Genomic DNA, 21,217 nt, shown 5'->3' on the forward strand with positions numbered 1-21,217 from the left:
CAAAATAAAACAGACCTGATATGACAGGGTGTAGCTCAGCAGACTCAAACAAGCTCCTATAATATTCCTGATAAGCTGCCGACATCAGTAATGACATCTTTCTCTTATCAACTATGAGGAGCTACAACTATTTTATACGTCTTTTGTAAAATACAGAAAATATGCTTCTAAACTGGGAAGCTCAATTCACCTTTTATTTGACAGTCAAGCTCAGTGCTCAGTTCAAAGAAGCATCTAAAAACGTTTTTCTTTAACTTGGCATTTAATTAAAACTCTACATCTAAGTTACATTCAACTCAGCCCGTGGCCTGCTATATATAAGCTTCATTTATTACAGTCGAATGCCTTTTGTGACACTTCCTAAGGAACACTCTTTTACCAATACTAAAGTATTTAGAACATGATCTGATTTTTGACTCTTTGTTTCTCTGAAAGTTTTTCCTTTCACATTTATGGAGTTTTTCCTTGCCTCTGTCGCCTTTGGCCTGTACACTTGGAACTTGGATCAGGACTTCTGTAAAGCATCTTTGTGACAAAGCAACATGTAAAAAGTTCTGTATACTCTGTACACACACACACACACACACACACACACACACACACACCTGAGTATCTCCAGAGCACAGTGTCGATCCTCCTTTAGCTCAGACAGCATCTTCACTCCAGACTCTCCTGGGTGATTATAGCGCAGATCCAGTTCTTTCAGGTGGGAGGGGTTTGATTTCAGAGCTGAAGCCAGATGAGAACAGCCTTTAACTGTAACCATACAATCAGACAATCTGCAGAAAGGAAGGGGGAAAAAGGACAGATGGCATTTACAACTGCAGTTTAGTACAAACACTAAATTTCATAAAATGTGAGATTAACTCTGAAATCAAAAATCAAAGCAATTTAAAAAATAAAATTGACTGGGGCGACTAGAGTGACAGACTAAGATGGTTTTTAATGCTCTCAGTTTACTATGATTTTGTCACTTATGCGCATTTGCCTAGATATGTATATATGTGGCGCTCCGGTAACTACGATGCCAGACTACGCCACCCCTCCGCAAGAAATGATGTCACAACACAGGTCTTAAAAAAAATATAAAAAGGACTTTATTAAATTGTTCACACTGTCAGTTTGGCATTAAAAGGACATTCTCTTTACCAGGGCTTGCTCAGGTATGGAGTGGGAAATCAGCTAGAGCTATTCTATTACACATGTGACTAAATTCCCATCAACCCAATCAAAGAAAATCTCAACACAGCAATCGCACTATATTGCACTGCAATCAGGTCACATTAGTGAACACCACAAAGACTCCCAGCTCCGTAGTCAGCAAGCCCTGATACTAAACTAAATAAAACAGATGAGTAGACCCTTGTACTTCCAGCTCCCCAGTTAGGCTACCCAAATACTACTTCTGAGGAAGCCCACGTTTGCCTACTCACAATTAAGAACACTAGTGTTAAAAACCTAAAACATTTCACAGCAGCAACAGAGGAGGTCTACAAATAAGATCATAAAAATACATAAACCTCAGGAATAAGACCAGCATCAAAAATAAAACACCAATAAAACGAAAGAAAGTAAAAGCGAAAATAAAGAAAAGAGCAAAGTAAAAGAAAACGGCAAAGAAGAGCGGGAAAGAAAAGCAGCCAGCAACCCAGTTGCCGTATCAATCGTTCTTCCAGAGTCTAACAAGATGGATCAGGCTCAAGGGACAGGGTTCACATCTGCGCTTAAAACAGCAACCAGCGTCAAGCGGAGGCGAGACGTTTATGATGACGCGGACAGCAACGCTCTTAGCTGCCCGCTACATACATGGTTCTCATGTATGGCCGCAGCAGCTTGGCCCAGCTCCCAACACGACACCACCAGTAACCAAGGCGTCTCGTTTGTGCCGGTCCCTCACTTAAAACCACGGTCTCTTAATCAAGCCAGCCCGATGCTGCAACCACTGCCACCAAACGCTGCTATGCCTAGCTTAGCCACACCGCTCTAAAGACCCCAGGGTGCCCATATACCTGCCTGATTCACACTTCACGGCTGGCTCCGTGATTACCTGCCTCCTCCCACACTGACAAGCCAAAGAAAAAAAGTAAACCCTATACCAGGGCTACATATAAATATAAATGGAACATTAAAGACAGCCATACCATGAAATTCATGATTTTTTTTCAATTCAGCAACTATATCCTGCTCTGAAAGGCACAAAGCATACAGAGCAGCAAACTGCTTGCTATTGGTAGCATTCATATTGATAAAATAAAATCTGACTGATGCCTTTCATTACCTGGCTCACTTTGTCTTTCTTTCTTTCTTTCTTTCCAGAGTGTTTGGTGTTTGCTAATATCTGATCTGCTCTTTCGTAGTCATTACTTTCACTGCCTTGTGGTTTTGAAATCTGCCTGTGATCCTTTGTTAGCCTGCTTGTTTTGCAGTGACCTGGTGTTTGACTTTGTTTTCCCTTCGTAGTGTCATGCCTTGTCATAGATTCTACATGTCCCTGGAAAAGTTAAATGTAGTCCCATGTTCTGGAGAAAGTACATTTTGTTACTGTCTCAACATCTTTGATGAATAGAAAATAACAAAGCTGACTTTGACTTGCTGTTTTATTAACATTTCACATGCTGTCTTACTTTTTGTAAGTGGGTTTGTAGAACAGTTATTATTTTGGTGTACCACATGGAAGGTGAGTCAGATGTTCATAACATTTTCTTACATTACTTGTCAATGTTGTAACATTAAGGTCAAATGCTTGTAGTTTTTATTTTTTATGGATACAACTCTGCATATAAGTGGATGACTCCTTGTAAAATTGCTAATGTCTATCATACAGTTTGCATGTGCAGTTGATGATCCAATGTCCTGTTATAAAGTCTCATAAGATTATAAGCAATTCAGTTAATACTCTAAATATACCACTAAGCTTAGAGAATACAGTATAATTCAAGGACCAGGTCACTCCCAGGCTGTTGACTTACATACCCAAGGAAGTGAGATGATCAATAGGCAGAAGGAGGAGAAGCTACATACATGGGAGTTTAGTCAATCAGCGGGTGAGCAGGGGAAAATTAAGTGAGGGAGTCAGGGTAGAATTAAGATTACTGTGTCAATGGGAAACACAACCAGCAGACCTAAAAAAAACCTAAAATCTTCGCTCATTTACCTTTTGAATACCAACAAAATTGCTCAAATTTAAGCCTATACAATTAAAGAGACAATATGACAATGAATTGAACCACAGACTGTCATTTCATTTTATTTTCCCCAAGAATTTGGTTCTAAACTATTACTTTGTTTAATACTATTAACTCACCCTACTGTAGCTGAACTTCATGTATATTAAAAAAAAATCACAGTGCTGAGTGATTTGCTCTACCATTAAAAGTGTTTTGCTATATTGAAGCTCAGTGTGATTCCATGGCTTTTCCGCCCAGCTAAAATCTAAAATTCTTTAACTCCTAGACATTGGTAAAAGTTATTGGCAAATCTGTGGAAAGGTCCTTCCTTCAAAGGAACATCACAGAGCAACAAGGAACAAAGAGTACAAAGTGTGAACATGCAGACATCGCATACAAACAAAAAATTTAACTAGAAACAATAAATACGATAAATTAACCAGACATTAGACACAGTAAACAGACAGCACAGTGCAGCACTGACACAGCACTCATTCTGGACATGAGGTTGTGGAATAAGGTGCAGAGGGTTAGCGCAGTCCTCGTGAGTTTAAGAACCTGACTGCTTGAGGAATAAAGCTGTTGCAGAGTCCGGCAGTGGTGGCACTGATGCTCCGGTACCTTCTGCTAGATGGCAACTGTGAGTAAAGCCTGTGTGAGGGATGGACGGGGTCGTCACCAGTGCTAGTGGCTTTCCGGATACAACTTGTGGTGTAGATTTCCACGATGGAGGGGAGAGAGACCCCGATGATCTTCTCAGCTGTCCTCACTATACGATGTAGGGTCTTGTGGTCTGAGGCGGTGCAATTCCCAAACGAGGCGATGATGCAGCAGCTCAGGATGGTCTCCACAGTCCTCCTGTAGAACATGGTGAGGATGGGAGGGGGAAGATGAGCCTCCTTCAGTCTCCGCAGTCTCCGCATGAAGTAGAGGCGCTGCTGGGCTCTCTAGGCTATGGAGTTGGTGTTGAGGGACCAAGTGAGGTTCTCTGTGATGTGGAACTTGGTGCTCCTGACGATGTCCACAGCAGAGCCAGTGATGTTCAGTAGGGGGTGGTCACCTTGCATTCTTCGGAAGTCAACAACCATCTCCTTAGTTTTGTCCACATTCAGAGACAGCTTGTTGGCTCCACACCAGTCTGTTAGCCTCTGCACCTCCTCTCTTTACGCTGACTCGTCGTTCTTGCTGATCAGACCCACCACAGTTGTGTCATCAGCGAATTTGATGATGTGGTTTGAGCTGCACTTTGTAGTGCAGTCATGAGTCAGTAGAGTGAACAGCAGTGGACTGAGCACACAGCCCTGAGGGGCACTGGCGCTCAGTGTGGTTGTGCTGGAGATGGTATTTCCTATCCTGACTAACTGAGGTCTCTCCGTCTCACAGTCATGCCGTTCTGTGCCTCAAACCGAGCATAGAAGTTGTTAAGCATGTCTGGAAGGGAGGCATCACTGTCACAAGCAGGTGGAGGTGACTTGTAGTTGGTGATGGCCTGGATGCCCTGCCACATGCGCTGTGTGTCAGCAGTGTTTTGAAAATAATCATGGATTTTCTTTGAGTAGGCACGCTTAGCCTCATTGATGGCCTGGGAGAGCGTGGCTCTTGCCACCCTGAGGCTTGCCTTGTCTCTTGACTCGAAAGCCTTGTCGCGGGTTCTCAGCAGCATGCGCACCTCTGCAGTCATCCATGGTTTCTGGTTGGGGTGAGTTGTGAGGAGTTTGGAGACAGAAACATCATCAATGGACTTGCTGATGTAGCCAGTCACTGATTCTGTGTACTCCTCCAGGTTGATGGAGTCACTGGTAGTAGCAGGTCTTCCAGTCGGTGTGCTCAAAACAGTCCTGAAGAGCAGAGATAGCTTGTGGCAGCCAGGTTCTCACTTGTTTCTGGTCTGGTTTTGCACGTCTGATGAGTGGTCTGTATGATGGGATGAGCATCACAGAGATGTGGTCCGAGTAGCCGTAGTGGGGCGGGGCTCAGCCCTGTACGCACCAGGGATGTGAGTGTAAACGAGATCCAGCACGTGAGCCCCCCGGGTCCACATAATGATGAAATCAGGGGAGTACTGATCGCCCTGGTGATTCTGGGAGGTTGAGTTTGTTTCCTCTGCAGACGTGACACAAGTGAAGACAGCAACCTGGTTCATGTGAAGGACCTACTTTGTGAATGTTTCGACACCTTCAGGTTTAGTGGCTCTTGGAGCCATTCAGCTTGACCACAGAGTTATAAACACACCAATTTACCTTTACAATACCGCTGTTCAGGTGGGCATTCTGACCTGATGGGGGGGCTATAACTTTCTCATGCTAAACACTGATAAAACTGAAGTCTTACTGGTTGGCCTTAAACCTTTACTATCAAAGTCATCTAATTTTTCAGTTAGTATTGATGGGCTGCTCGTTAAGCCTGCACCTGTTGTTAGAAATCTTGTTTTACTCAACCCATCATTTAATTTTGATCCGCATATCAAGTTCCTCACTAAGACTGCATTCTTCCACTTACATAACAATGCTCGTCTCCGACCGGTCCTGACCGATAAAGTTGCCAAAACTCTGGTTCATGCCTTCATTATGTCCCGTATTGACTACTGTAACTCCCTCTTTGGGACATTCAGAGCTCTGCAGCTGGAGTTCTCACCCACTCAGCGTTCAACTCCATCACCCCGTTCTCTCTCAGCTACACCGGCTGCCGGTCCCGTCCCGTATTCACTACTGTAACTCCCTCTTTGTTGGTCTCCCTGTAAAGTCTGTACTAAAGCTACAGGACATTCAGAGCTCTGCAGCTGGAGTTCTCACCCACTCAGCGTTCAGCTCCATCACCCCCGTTCTCTCTCAGCTACGCCTGCTGCCGGTCACGTCCCTTATAAATTTTAAAATTTTACTACTCAATTTCAATGCTTTGCATAATCTTGCTCCCCCCTGCCTCAGAGAACTGTTGACCTCTCACACTCCCTCTCGCTCTCTCAGGTCTTCTAGTAATAACTTACTTGCTGTTCCAGCACCAGACTTTCCACCTTTGGAGGGAGTTCCTTCAGTGCCATGGCCCCCAAACTCTGGAATTCTCTTCCTCAATCCCTCAGGGACTGCTCCTCTCTTTCATCTTTTAAATCTGACTTAAAGACTTTTCTCTTTAATACACACTTTTCTTCCTCCTCCTCTGCATAGTTTTTTTTTTTTCCGTTTCCTCCCCATGCTATATGAAGTGACCTTGGGTTTGTGAAAGCCGCTATATAAATGTAATTTATTATTATCAACCCATGAGAAACTACAGGTGAGGAAATTTTGAAAACCTTTTCCGGCTTCTTGCAACCCCAGTTGTTTTATAGCATATTACACACTTTTTCTGTTTTATCTTGCAGAATTCACAGTGTCTGGAAAACAACTCATGTTATCCCACTGCATAAATGAGGAAAGGCAGCATATCTAAACAACTACAGACCAATTTCAAAACTGTCATGAACAGCCATCTCAAATCATTTCTATATAAAACTCTTTTATCCTGATTAACTTTCATTCTGCCTCTCCATGGATCACCACCTTATCATGGTGGAGGGGTTTGCATGCTTGAATGATCCTAGGAGCTATGTTGTCTGGAGCAAAAGCTCCTGGTAGGGTCTCCCATGGCAAACTGGTCCTAGGTGACAGGCCAGACAAAGTGTGATCCATAATCCATAATCACCCCTATGAAAACAAGAAAGCAGGACTTGTGTACCCTGCCCGGATCAGGGTTACCGGTGCCCCACCCTGGAGCTAGGCCTGGGGGAGCCGAGGCCCAGCCCAAAGGAGCTACATGAGTCCCCCCTCCCATCGACCCACCACCAATGGGAGGGACAGTAGTAGGGGTTCGGTGCTTTGTGGATCGGGCAGTGTCCGAAGGCGTGGGCCTTGGCGTTCTGATCATCGGTTGCTGAAACTGGCTTTTGGAACTTGGAATGTTACCTCACTGACGGGGAAGGAGCCTGAGTTGGTGCGCGAGGTTGAGAGATACCGGCTAGATATAGTCGGGCTCACCTCAACACACAGCTTGGGCTCTGGGTCCAATCTCCTTGAGAGGGGCTGGACTTTATTCTTTTCTGGAGTTGCCCATGGTGAGAGGCGGCGGGCAGGTGTGGGCTTTCTCATAGCCCCTCGACTCAGTGCCTGTATGTTGTGGTCTTCCCCGGTGGACGAGAGGGTAGCTTCCCTACGCCTTCGGGTTGGGGAATGGGCCCTGACTGCTGTCTGTGCTTATGCACCGAACAGCAGTTCAGAGTACCCAGCCTTCCTAGAGTCCTTGGGAAGGGTGCTTGAAAGTGCTCCTCCCGGAGACTCGATTGTCCTACTGGGGGACTTCAACGCTCACGTGGGTAACGACAGTTAGACCTGGAGGGGTGTGATTGGGAGTAATGGCCTCTCTGATCTGAACCCGAGTGGTGTTCAGTTTTTGGACTTCTGTGCAAACCACAGTTTGTCCATAACGAACACCATGTATGAACACAAGGATGTCCATAAGTGCACATGGCACTAGGACACCCTAGGCCACAGTTCAATGATTGACTTTGTAGTCTTGTCATCTGACTTGCGGCCATGTGTTTTGGATGCTCGGGTAAAGAGAGGAGCTGAGCTGTCAACTGATCACCACCTGGTGGTGAGTTGGATCCGACCCGAGTTCCTCAAGGCTCTGGATGTTGTGGGGCTGTCTTGGCTGACACGCTTTTTCAACATTGCGTGGACATCGGGGACGGTGCCACTGGATTGGCAGACTGGGGTGGTGGTGCCTCTTTTTAAAAACAACTACAGGGGAATCACACTCATCAGCCTCCCTGGTAAGGTCTATGCAGGTGTACTGGAGAAGAGAATCCGGCTTATAGTCGAACCTCAGATTCAGGAGGAGCTGTGCGGGTTCCGCCCTGGTCGTGAAACACTGGACCAACTCTTTATCCTCTCCAGGATTCTGGAGGGTTTATGGGAGTTTGCCCAACCAGTCCACATATGCTTTGTGGATCTGGAGAAGGCATTCGACCGTGTTCCATGGGGTATTCTGTGGGAGGTGCTTCGGGAGTACGGGGTACATGGCTCTTTGCTACGAGCCATTCAGGCCCTGTACAAACAAAGTAGGAGTTTGGTCCGCATGGCCGGCAGTAAGTCAGACTCGTTCCCAGTGAGAGTTGGACTCAGGGCTGCCCTTTGTCACTGATTCTATTCATAATTTTTATGGATAGAATTTCTAGGCGCAGTCAGGGGATGGAGGGTGTCTGGTTTGGTGACCTCAAGGTCACATCACTGCTGTTTGCAGATGATGTGGTTCTACTGGGGACATCAGGCCGTGCACTTCAGCTTTCGCTGGATCGGTTTGCAGCCGAGTGTGAAGCGGCCGGGATGAGGATCAGTACTTCCAAATCCGAGGCCATGGTTCTCAGGCGGGAAAGGGTGGATATCCCTCTCTGGGTTGGGGATGAGCTCTTGCCTTTAAGTAGTTTAAGTATCTCAGGGTCTTGTTCACGAGTGATGGTACAAGGGAGTGAGAGATTGACAGGCGGATTGGTGCTGGGTCAGCAGTAATGCAGGCTCTTTACTGGTCTGTTGTGGTAAAGAAAGAGCTGAGCCATAAGGCAAGGCTCTCGATTTACTGGTCGATCTACGTTCCCACCCTCACCTATGGTCATGAGCTTTGGGTAATGACTGAAAGAACGAGATCGCGAATACAAGCGGCCAAAATGAGTTTCCTCCGCAGGGTGGCTGGACTCTCCCTTAGAGATAGGGTGAGAAGTTCGGTCATCCGGGAGGGACTCGGAGTAGAGCCGCTGCTTCTCCACGTCGAGAGGAGCCAGCTGAGGTGGTTCGGGCATCTTGTTAGGATGCCTCCTGGACGCCTCTCTTGGGAGGTGTCACAGGCAAGTCCACCCGGGAGGAGACCCCAGGGAAGACCCAGGACATGCTGGCGTGACTATATCGCCCAGCTGGCCTGGGAGCGCCTCGGAATCCCCCCCCAGGGAGCTAGTGGAAGTGGCTGGGGAAAGGGAGGTCTGGGCCTCATTGCTTAGGATGCTGCCCCCGCAACCCCAACCCCAGAGAAGCGGAAGATGATGGATGGATGGATGGATGGATGGATGGATGGATGGATTTCCTGGGGCGGTCCTCATGTGAGCCAGTTTCTTTGTAGCGCTTGATGGTTTTTGCGACTGCACTTGGGGACACTTTCAAAGTTTTCCCAATTTTTCGGACTGACTGACCTTCATTTCTTAGTAATGATGGCCACTCATTTTTCTTTACTTAGCTGCTTTTTTTCTTGCCATAATACAAATTCTAACAGTCTATTCAGTAGGACTATCAGCTGTGTATCCAACTGACTTCTGCACAACACAACTGATGGTCCCAACCCCATTTATAAGGCAAGAAATCCCACTTATTAAACCTGACAGGGCACACCTGTGAAGTGAAAACCATTTCAGGTGACTACCTCTTGAAGCTCAAGAGAATGCCAAGAGTGTGCGAAGCAGTAATCAAAAAAAGGTGGCTACTTTGAAGAACCTAGAATATAAGACATATTTTCAGTTGTTTCACACTTTTTGGTTAAGTATATAATTCCACATGTGTTAATTCATAGTTTTGATGCCTTCAGTGTGAATCTACAATTTTCATAGTCATGAAAATAAAGAAAACTCTTTGAATGAGAAGGTCCAAACTTTTGGTCTGTACTATATATATATATATATATATATATATATATATATATATATATATATATATATATATATATACACACACACACACTGTATATGCACACACACACATATTTAAAATCAATGATCTTGCTGCCTCTGCCTCAGACTGTAAAGCTCCTTTTGCTCATTTAATGCCTTACAGAATTCTCTATACAAGCACAAGTTAATTTTAAATACCAAGTTGGCATTTCGCTGGATTAATAAAATAGTCAGTAAGGGCAGACAGAGGGCTGGTTTTGCTTTTAGCTACGAAGCACCAGAGACCTGGAATTTACACAAGAGTCTCTAAAACCCAGTCTGTCAGTCAGTCAGTCAATCATTCTAAACCTTTAGTCTCAAACCACCTTCAAACAGACTATAAACTGTTTTAATTGAGTTTAACGTCTCCTTTTTCTTTTTAACGTCAAATATTTTATTGTTCTAATTTAGTAAATACTTTGATTTCTAAGATTTTTAATTTCCTTATTGCTTTTTTTCTTTCACTCACTTTTAATGCATTACAGACATGTATTGCTATTTTATGATCTTTATAAATCTTCTTGTCTCTCAAAGTTTTTATTTCATTTCAGCTTTTTTAGTCCATGTTTGTTTAACTTGCTAGACTACATTGTAAAGGAAGGTCTCAATGTGCCCTCAACATACTTCTGAAAATAAAGGTTGTCTGATTGATTAAGGTAGCAGCATGGAATCCTGTCTCTGACAGTGATTTTGCTCAAGGAGATAATTTGACATAACCCTATTTCTACTAACTTTAATATGTTCCCAAAGGATAACAAAGCCGTGCAGTATATGACCATGGAGTACACATTACTAAAGATCTCTCATAGACAATTAACGTCTCGTTAAGCTGGTGAAAAAGGCTCAGATACATCCTGTGGTGGTAGAAGAATGTTTGTCCTAGGATGCCTGTCTCCATTGTATACAAGTATGGGGTAAAGAGCAGATTGCAACGTACTTTATTTGATCCTTTGGGATCAATAAAATATCTATTTATCTACCACAGGCAAAATTCACTAGTACAGAGTGATCTAATGTCATGTCACTGCCACCAATCAAAGACATTAATAGAAGAAATTTTTCAGGAAAGTCCACAATATTGTCTCCACCCTTCACACCATAGCCACAGACAGTCTGACCAATTGCTGTCCAGCAAGCATTACCAGAGCTTCCTGTACAAGACATCAAACGCAGGAACATTTATTTACCCTCAGGGCATCAAAGTGTAAACCTCTCATGCTCTTGTTAATTGAAGCATATACCACCACTTTGTTATCTATTTAGCTCTAAATATTATTAAATACCAGATCTTAATGTTTTTGTTTCAAATCTGATTTACAGAATTCTTACCCGAGTTTCTCCAGTTTACAGTGTGAGCTCTTCAGTCCAGCAGAGAGCAGCTCCACTCCTGAATCTTGTAGGTCATTGTTACTGAGGTCTAGTTCTTTCAGTGAGGAGTTTGCTGATTGTAGAGCTGATCCTAGATTTTCACAAACCTTTTGTCCAATATTACAGGTAACTAGTCTGCAAAGGGAGATACATTTTAAGATATTTTACAGTATACTCAAACATTTCTAAATAAAAGAAAAGAAAAATTACATGATGTTTAGAAAATACAAATGTATTTTTTATGTTGCTGGGTTGAACTGAGAGACAACCACAGGAATGAAAATATCATAATTAATGATACTAGTTACAGTTTTCTGTGCTATTTCTGCTTAATGTTTTTACAAGAAAGTTCACCTGAGTTTCTCCAGTGTACATTGTGAGCTCTTCAGCCCAGCAGAGAGGAGCTCCACTCGTGAATCTTGTAGGTCATTGTTACTGAGGTCTAGTTCTTTCAGTGAGGAGTTTGCTGATTGTACAGCAGAGCAAAGAGGTTCACAGGAGTCTTTAGTGAGATTGCAACCAGCTAGTCTGCAAAAAGGAATGATAAACACAGCAGATGGAACAGTTAAAATGAGGTTGGGAGATCAAGTATCAGAGGAGTTAAGAGTTTTTCTTTAATGATCTGATCTTTAGTTGTGAATTTTGGGTTAGATTCATAAAATGCGACAATAACCACACTACAAACCACAGAAATGCAGTTCAGTAATGAATTTTTGAGTAAAGACCAGTCTGTCCATGCCACTGTAGTATTGTTGCACATGTCCTACATAAAACCCAATCACAATAAACTAATGCATAATAATGACCTATGTTCAGCACCTGTTCAGAGCTAAATAAAGTTCTGTTTTCCTACAAATTCTAAATTATAATGAATCTACAGAGTGAGTCAAATGTCACAGGACACCGTTTTATTTTAAAAACGAAAGGGAAAATGACAGACCTGAATACCCCAGCAAGTTATGGGTGAGGGGGCCTATTTTTTTATACTGTTTCTCAAACATGGCCGCCATCTTGAAAGCCACTATATTGGATCAAGGGCAAGATTTTCCAATAGGAAGGAAGGTGGTCATGTAGCAGATCAAAGAAGACCAGAATTGTCTCAGAAATCGATTGCTGCAATCAGATTTGCAATGACTCTTTTGCTTCAAAAGTTATCAACACAGAAAGTTGCAACAACAATTGGGAATGTTGCCTGTGATGCACAGCTATGTGACGTGTTCAATGTGCTGTCCCTGGTGCTGAACACATAGCTGAAGGTGCAGGATCCAATTGTTATGAACCCGCATAAGAATCTCTGGAGAAATGCTGTCACAAGCATTCATGATGTGGTGCTAAAGGTGGTGTTTGTTGCAGATTTTCTCAGCATACACAATTTGTTTGAGATGACCCCAGATATAAAACTCAATAATAAAATAAAAAATGAAATAAAATAACACGGTGTCCTGTGACTTTTGACTCACCCTGTATTTTGAATCCTTATAAAAAAAACTTGTTAAACAGCATGTTTTTCATCATAGTTACGTTTCGATAGTTACATCTCCAACGTTACAATATTTATGATATTTAAGACTGAGTTTGTATTGTTTAAAATAGTTTAAGAAGTGTGACAGCTGTGCATCATCTGTCAGTAACATACTTTATAAGCATAACTTTTGAAATTTAATTTACATAAAATTCCAGAGTGAACTGTAGTTCAGATTTCCTAAATACCTTATCTTTTTAAATACTTGCAAACTTACTATCAGCACATGTCTTTCTTCATAACAGCTCACCTAGAATAAATTAATGCTCAATCAGTTCTAAAACTTGTAGTGTTTACATTTGCTTACTTGTGTAACTCTAAACATGACACTTATATTAAACATCTAATCTGAATGGAAAGAAAAACAGAAACACATATATAGGTAAATAGTAGTGGTGTAAGAGTTCAACCAGTCACAAAATGTTTAATTTGATTTGATATGGTAAATAGTAGAGTTCCAGACATTTGACTGTGGGTAATAACTGTCTTTAAATACAACACTATGAACATTTCTTACAGAACAACTGAAATAAGCTACAATATGGCTTTGTGTAATGACAACACAGAGAATCATGGTTTATAGGGCTTGCACACACCGGTCAGAAATTACAGTAATTCCACTGCAAGCTGCGTCAGACCAGGCAGGTTTAGAGAATCACCACCTCTGACAGGAAAGGGGCATTTGACTGACATGCAAAACAACCGGTCACATACAGTTTAATTTGATGGGGCAGTACGACTGGCATGAGATAAAGTGAAATAATGGTCTTTAAACACACAAGGATCTCTCATTGTGGGGCTCATCAGGGGCTTTGACTCGGTTCAGAAGATCTAAAGGGGGGCGTAAACCAGAACTCTTCTGTAGGGTCAATGGGGACCATATATATATATGTTTGTCAACTAAACACAAAATATTTATTAGATACTGCACCTTTTTCAGGTAATCTGAGGAAAAAATTAAGATGCTACGTGTTTGTGCCGCAAATCACAGCAAGAAAATAGAAACTTCAAATTTAGTTTCAATGCTTTTTTCATATCAGTCAGTACTTGACTATGAGGAATTTCTTTTGGTGCTGCTCAAACACACAAACAGTGCACAGTCATGTATATACAACAGTCATAATCTCAATAAAGTAACAACCATTAAAAGTAATTAATTAGAGTTAAGACTGCAAAATTCAAAAGCCTGACCGAGATGTTCTACATAAGATGCTCTGAGACACAAGTGGATTAATCATCAATAAAAAGGTATGGCATCAAATCCAGTTCAAAAATCACAAGCAAGAAAAACCACACTAACGAGGTAAAAATCTAGTCTCACATGTGAGTAAAATGATTCTTTGCACAAGGAAAACCAAACTCGTGAGCACTGAGAAAGTTACTCCTTGTGACACAATGCATTGTAATAGTTTACACTGTGGTTCTATTCACATGCGCATACAAGTTCATTAGGCCATTTATACTTTATTTACTTCACTTTACTGTGCTGCACATTTTGTGTGGTGTAGCACTTTTACTGACAGGTTTTATGAATCTCACCCATTGTGCTGATACAATTTTTCCATATCATAAAAGAAGAATATCATTTGCTGAGATAATATAAAATGGTTTTAGACTGGACTTGGAGTGTCTTCATTCTGCAAGTACCACAATATATTACAGAAAATGGCTTTGACGTTTACCTGAGTTTCTCCAGTGTACATTGTGAGCTCTTCAGTCCAGCAGAGAGGAGCTTCACTCCTGAATCTTGTAGGTTATTGTTACTGAGGTCTAGTTCTTTCAGGGGGGAGTTTGCTGATTGTAGAGCAGAGCAAAGAGTTTCACAGGAGTCCTTGGTGAGATTACAGCCAACTAGTCTGCAAAAAGAAATGATAAACACAGCACACCAGTTATAATGAGGTTGGGAGATCAAATATTACAGGAGTTGAGTTTTTCTTTAATGATCTGATCTTTAATTGTGAATTTGGGGTCAGATTCATAAAATGCGGCAATAACCACACTACAAACCACAAAATTGCAGTTCAGTAATGAATTTTTGAGTAAAGACCAGTCTGTCCATGCCACTGTAGTATTGTTGCACATGTCCTACATAAAACCCAATCACAATAAACTAATGCATATTAATGACCCATGTTCAGCACCTGTTCAGGTGCCAAAATGGACATGTTATGTCAAAGATTAACAAAAATTCTACAGATCCTGAGAATGGAAAAATATTTGGGTAAAAATTCAGCAACAATAAAATGGTAAAATAAATTTAGAACATATCAAGTCAATATCAAATGTAACAAGTACTTTTATCCAAAGCCACAGTCAGAAGAAGAAGTACAAGAAAACATTGTTCAATCTACACTGGATTCTTTCCATGGATTGGTATTGTCTTGTTTAATTTGCCTTTTTTTATTAAAAACTGAAAGTGTGCATGAAAAACCAGCAATAAGTATGATGTGCCAGAAATGGATATGTTTCCATACTGTTACGGATTGCGGAATGTCATTTAGAGAACCAACAAGCACTTTTTGAACAAGACTGCTTAGGTATTAAAATGTAGTACTTAATTAAAAAATACAAATTCATAGTTTTCAAGTAATTTGTTCTGTACTCAGCTCTGCTTCTTACTGGAGGAATTCATGTTGGTGATATTTTTTAGCAGACCAGTGTTTTGCTATGAATCCCTAATGGGACATGGAAATGGGAGAAGAGTAATAATGTCATATGTCACACAAACCGTAAAAACATGCTGGTAATCCTCAATTATGGATTAGAAAGAGTTACAACAAAACAAGTTGGTTATATATAAACTTTTTTCAGGCTATTATCAGTGACGGAGACATGGAGTCATATTCACAAAGCTTCTCAGAATATAAAGGCAGATTTAACATCAGATTCGTCTCTTATTTACTATGACTTTACAAACAGGAACAGATCCTGGATCAGCACTCCTTCTCGGAGATGGCACTGATCAGCATCAGAAGTTCACTGAATGGAATCAGAAGTACCAGAGATGATCCTTCACTACACACATGTATAAATTATAATGACTCTACACCACTTAACACAGATTTTATGGCATATGCATTTTTCTTTCTTTAATATCACCTTCCAGTGCTACTGAAGTTGTCTGCCTGTTTCTGCTGCTCTGTTTTTGTAAATAGTGACCATTTTACTCAATGTACTTACTGATGGGGCTATCTTCTTTTTTTTACTTTTCTATTCCTATTCTCTCATAGTTTACATGCAATTATATGTCTTGCTACAGTAATGCCACAATTTCCTTCAGGATCAATAAAGATCTATTTGTCTATCCATCTTTTTGATTTAACTGTCACAGTGGGCCCAAAGTCTCCACCTGTGCAGGTCATATCAGACCAACCCGGAGTTGTGGGCCTTGTCAACATTGCTGAGGAGGAAGCAGGGAAAGTACTTCAGCACCAACGTTGTAGACCGCAGAACCCATGTGGCCTGGAACGAGAGACACTCACTGCATAGCTGGGATGTGCAAATGAGAGACCAAGACTACCAGTTGATTCAGAAAGGGTGAGTCCACTGGGCGACAGACTGCTGTGCCCACCATCCTCCCTTTTCTCCTTTCCAGACAACTAGTTCATTTACAGACAATGGACTCTGGAAACCTGCAGCTTCCTTCATGAGGATAGATCCTAGCTACTTTTGTTTTTTGTTTTGAGACAGTCTAATTTATTCTTTGACTATTCCTCCCTTCATGAAGTTGGGCTACATGCAGCTTTTTTGTTTTGTTGATTTAGGCAAAATAAACTGTCCTCAATTTTATCTTGACTCTCTGCACTCTTTGTTTGCTTCACAGGTCCCCAAGGATCACCACTGGAGAGTTACAGATAAGTTGCATCTTGGAGTCACCCAGTCTCCAAAACAACCACAACCATAAAAGTGTCAAGAATTTGCTAAATGCTATTGGGACTGAGTGGAACTGTGTTCTATGATCAGATTAAATTAAAAAGGAACTACTTGGCAACAGACACTCAAGGTTGGTTTGGCATAAAGAAGGAAATATACACCAAAAAGAACCCGGTGCCCACTGTTAAGTATGATGGAGGGTCTGTGACCAACACAAAATCACATCAGAAAAACATCTGAATTTAAATAAAGCTACACATACAGCATCTAAATCTCACTGTAAATGAAATGTCAGTATGATTTCCTAATTTGACATAAAGATGCTCCAAGATAAATACCGGAATACCGGTGATGCATAGTGCACATGGCAGGACGTTCAGGCCCTCAGCAACTACAGGAAAACATCTGTCTCCTGTGCCAGTGATTCCTCCCTACCAGATACACTGAATGATGTCTACACACAGTTTGAAGTGCAGAGTAGCCTGTCCACTGCTGATGTGAGGAAAACTGTGCAAAGTTAACCCAGGAAAAGCTGTTGGACCAGACAACATTCTTGGCAGAGTGCAATGGGAATGTGCAGACCAGCTGGTGGGAGTTCGTACTAACCTTTAACAACTTGCTAAGCAGCACCATTGTTCCAGCGTGCTTCAAGGCCACCACCCTTGTCCCCATGCATATCCATATAGTCCTTCCTAAGTGACTACTGTCCCGTTGCACTCACATCCATCATCATGAAGTGCTTTAAAAGGCTCATAATAAGGCACATCAAGACCCAGATGCCTCCTTCACTAAACCTTCTGCGGTTTGCATATCAGTCCAACCACTCTACAGATGACACCATAGCCACTCTTCATTTATCTCTCACTCATCTTGAGAAGGACAATTATGTTAGGAGGCTGTTCTTAGACTTCAGTTCAGCATTCAACAAAATCATCCCTCAGCATCTCACTGGAAAGCTGAGACTGCTGGGCCTGAACACACGCAGCATCTCTAACACCATCACACTGAGCACTGGAGCCCCCCAGGGCAATGTGCTCAGTCCACTGCTGTTCAATATGCTGACTCTCGACTGTGCGGCAGCTCACAGTTCTAACCACATCGTGAAGTTTTCTCATAACACTACTGTGGTTGGTCTAATCAGAAAAAACAATGAGTCAGCATACAGAGAGGAAGTGTGACGACTGACACGCTGGTGTAATGTCAACGACCTACATCTGAATGTGGACTAACACACGCTGCATCCAAAAAGCCACTAGCACTTTATCTGACCCCACACACCACCTGTTCTCTCTGCTCGAAGAAGACACTGCAGCATTCGGGCCCTCACAGCCAGACCGGGCCATCAGATTCAGAACCAAACAGACCCACACACACACACACACACACACACACAATACCCACGTGGACCCACAAACACAGAACCATTCACACACATGGCCCCACACACACACACACACACACCCACACACCTATGGGGGCCATAGGAGGGCAACAACCCAGCAGCAGGACTGCTACCTCTCCTCCACCGTGCAAGGAGGAATAGGAGGAGCAGTGCCAGAGCCCTGCAAAATGACCTCCAGCAGGCCACTAATATCCATGTTTCTGCTCAAACTATCAGAAACAGACTCCATAAGGGGGGTATGAGGGCCTGACGTCCACAAGTGGGGCTTGTGCTTTCAGCCAAACACCATGCAGGGCAATTGGCATTTGCCAGAGAACAAGATCAGCAGATTCACCACTGTCAAGTCAAGAGGCTTTTACTGTCAGTCCATCTCTGTACAAGTACACAGTGGAGTGAAATTATGCTCCTCCAGGAACATCACGGAGCAACAAGGAACACAGAGTACAAAGTGTGAATGTGCAGACATCATGGGCAAACAAGAAATTAAACTAGAAACAATAAATACGATAAATTAGACACAGTAAACAGACAGTGCAGCAGACACAGCACTCATTCTGGACATGAGGTTGTGGAATAAGGTGCAGAGATATTAACCTGCTGTGATCTGAGAGTCACGCAGTCAGATGACAGACAGAAACACAGCAGATACTGAGGCAGAAAAAGCAGAGTAAACAGTGAAAACACAGAGTAGCAGTAATGATCCAGATGGTGCAGGTAGAGCAGAACTGCGGCCCTCGGGACGATAGTTTGTGGCCCCGCCTCAATATGAAAGTTTAATGTTAGCGCGGCCCGCAAGTTTGATATGATTGGCACTTTTCAGTGTTGTGTGCGGAGCTGAACGAACCTATCAATCACGGTGGGATATATTCAGGGTGCGATTTGCCGGTGGGGATGGTGGGGACTCCCCCCCCCTCTGGTTTACACGTCCCGCCCTCTGCTGAATTATTTTTATCCTCCTATGATCTGTGCATCAGCGCTTGTATAGCCGGGTCAGCGTCTCAGCTCCATGCACAGCGCTGCGTGTGCATATTCAGACAGGAACAGGGAAACCGCTGAGGTGTGTTGCTGTGGGCGTGTCTGTACCTGCTGAATGTAACCGCCGTGAAACAACCAGGAAACTTTTTATTTCTCTGATTAATAACAGCTTTATCGAGGGCGGTGCGCTCTCTCTCTGCTGTTACTCTATGTCTCTCTACCAAAGCGCTCTCTCTCTCTCTCAAATAAAACTTTCGGCCCGAATTCAATTTTCCCTCTATTGATGTAAACAACGTGAAGTGAGGAGAGAGAGACGGGCGGCGGCTCCTTCCCGACCCAGGGCTTCTCTCTCCCTCCGATCCGCCGGAATAGAGAAGCACCGTCTCAGTGTTCCGAGTTCCTCAAAATAGGATCTATATCATGAATTAAAATTGTATTTTTAAAATTGTATTTTATTTAAAAACTATATTTTTTAAGTTCACGTTCTAACTTAAACTGTGGTGTTTTTCACAAATTTAACAATTTTTAAAAAAAAAAGAACTGTTAATACAGACATTTGAATCTGAATAATAATAATTACATTTCTCTAGTCAGCAACTATATGTGGTTTCTTCAGTGTTCTATATCTGCTGTATTATTATTATTATTAGTAGTAGTATCATTATTATTTTCATTTTATTTATTTATTACTGATTGATTTTATTTTTTTTTTTTATGAATTGTTAATTTATTTATTTTTTCATCTTATTTTGTGTTAAAAAATAAAAATAAAGACATTTGATAACATTGGAATGTTTTTGTAAGAGCTTTTCTTGTGGAAAACCTGATGCGGCCCAGCCTCACCCAGACTCTACCTCCAGCGGCCCTGATACTGATCAAATGAAGACACTGATAAAATTAAGATATCCATCAAATGAAGACACTGATAAAATGAAGACACTGATCAAATGAAGATACTGATAAAATGAAGACATTGATCAACTGAAGACATTGATAATGAAGATATTGATCAAATGAAGACACTGATAAAATGAAGATACTGATAAAATGAAGTCACTGATAAAATGAAGATACTGATAAAATGAAGACATTGATCAACTGAAGACACTGATAATGAAGATATTGATAAAATGAAGATATTGATCAAATGAAGACACTGATCAACTGAAGACATTGATAATGAAGATATTGATAAAATGAAGATGCTGATAAAGTGAAGATATTGATCAAATGAAGACACTGATAAAATGAAGATACTGATCAAATGAAGACACTGATAAAATGAAGATACTGATAAAATGAAGACATTGATCAACTGAAGACATTGATAATGAAGATATTGATAAAATGAAGACAGTAACATCACGCAGCACTGACTACATCAACTTCTGCATGTAGTTGCCTCCATGACTGTCCAATGCTTTCCAACAACAAACCCTGGGTCACCAGTGACTTAATGTCTCTGCTGAACCAGAAAAAAGAGCATTTATGGCAGGAGACAGGGAGGATCTGAAGAGGGTACAAAAGGAGCTTCAATTAAGAAGACCTCAATTAAGAGGGCCAAATAGGAGTACGAGTCCAAACCGAGAAACAAACTAGAGCTGAATGTCACTCGGGATGTCTGGAGAGGCCTAAAAGACATCACTGGCTTCAACCAGCGCAGCCCTGTTCCAGCAGAGGGAGGGTGTGAATGGGCGAATGAGTTGAACCAGTTCTCTGTGTGGTTTGACGACGGCGCCTCTCCTGCTCCACTGTGTCTGTTCCCTATGCAGATTAACACTCTTACACAACTACACCATGGGTCATCCACAGCCTCGCCTTCCCCCACCACAGCCAGTCACACCTGTGACCATCAGCAACCACTGTCTGCCATGGAAACCTCTCACCCTCCCCCCACAACTGGAACATGCACTGATGATACATTCATTGCTGATCAGGTGAAGGTTGAACTGAAAAACTCCAGCAGAGCGAAGCAGGTGGACCTGATGGCGCTGAAGGTGCAGCTAAACATCAGTAAGACTAACGAGACGGCGCTGGACTAAGGAGATGGTGCTGGACTTTAGGAAGTCCAGACCTGCCTTGTCACTATTGATTGTGTTGATGTGGTGGTGGTCAGGACCTACAAATATCTGGGTGTGCACTTGGGCACCAAGCTGGACTGGAGCTGTAACTTTCGCAGGGTACAAGAGAGG

The 21,217-nt window shown here is 42.3% G+C and overlaps 1 protein-coding gene across 3 annotated transcripts in view; it reads right to left on the reverse strand.

Moving 5' to 3' along the window:
* The window catches only part of LOC108413596 (NACHT, LRR and PYD domains-containing protein 3-like), a 44,509-nt gene that overhangs the window by 14,466 nt on the left and 8,826 nt on the right, over window positions 1-21,217 (reverse strand). The window contains exons 5-8 of one of the 3 annotated variants that reach the window (XM_037532153.1): window positions 14,458-14,631; window positions 11,608-11,781; window positions 11,215-11,388; window positions 606-779 (exon numbers count right to left, since the gene is read on the reverse strand). In XM_037532153.1, the coding sequence (XP_037388050.1) occupies window positions 606-779; window positions 11,215-11,388; window positions 11,608-11,781; window positions 14,458-14,631 (696 nt within the window). Of the gene's footprint in view, window positions 1-605; window positions 780-10,985; window positions 11,037-11,214; window positions 11,389-11,607; window positions 11,782-14,457; window positions 14,632-21,217 lie in introns of those variants that run through there. The other 2 variants (XM_037532161.1, XM_037532155.1) reach the window with 2 other exon arrangements.

The sequence above is a fragment of the Pygocentrus nattereri genome, chromosome 2 (genome assembly GCF_015220715.1).
Source record: "Pygocentrus nattereri isolate fPygNat1 chromosome 2, fPygNat1.pri, whole genome shotgun sequence".
Lineage (NCBI taxonomy): Eukaryota > Metazoa > Chordata > Actinopteri > Characiformes > Serrasalmidae > Pygocentrus > Pygocentrus nattereri.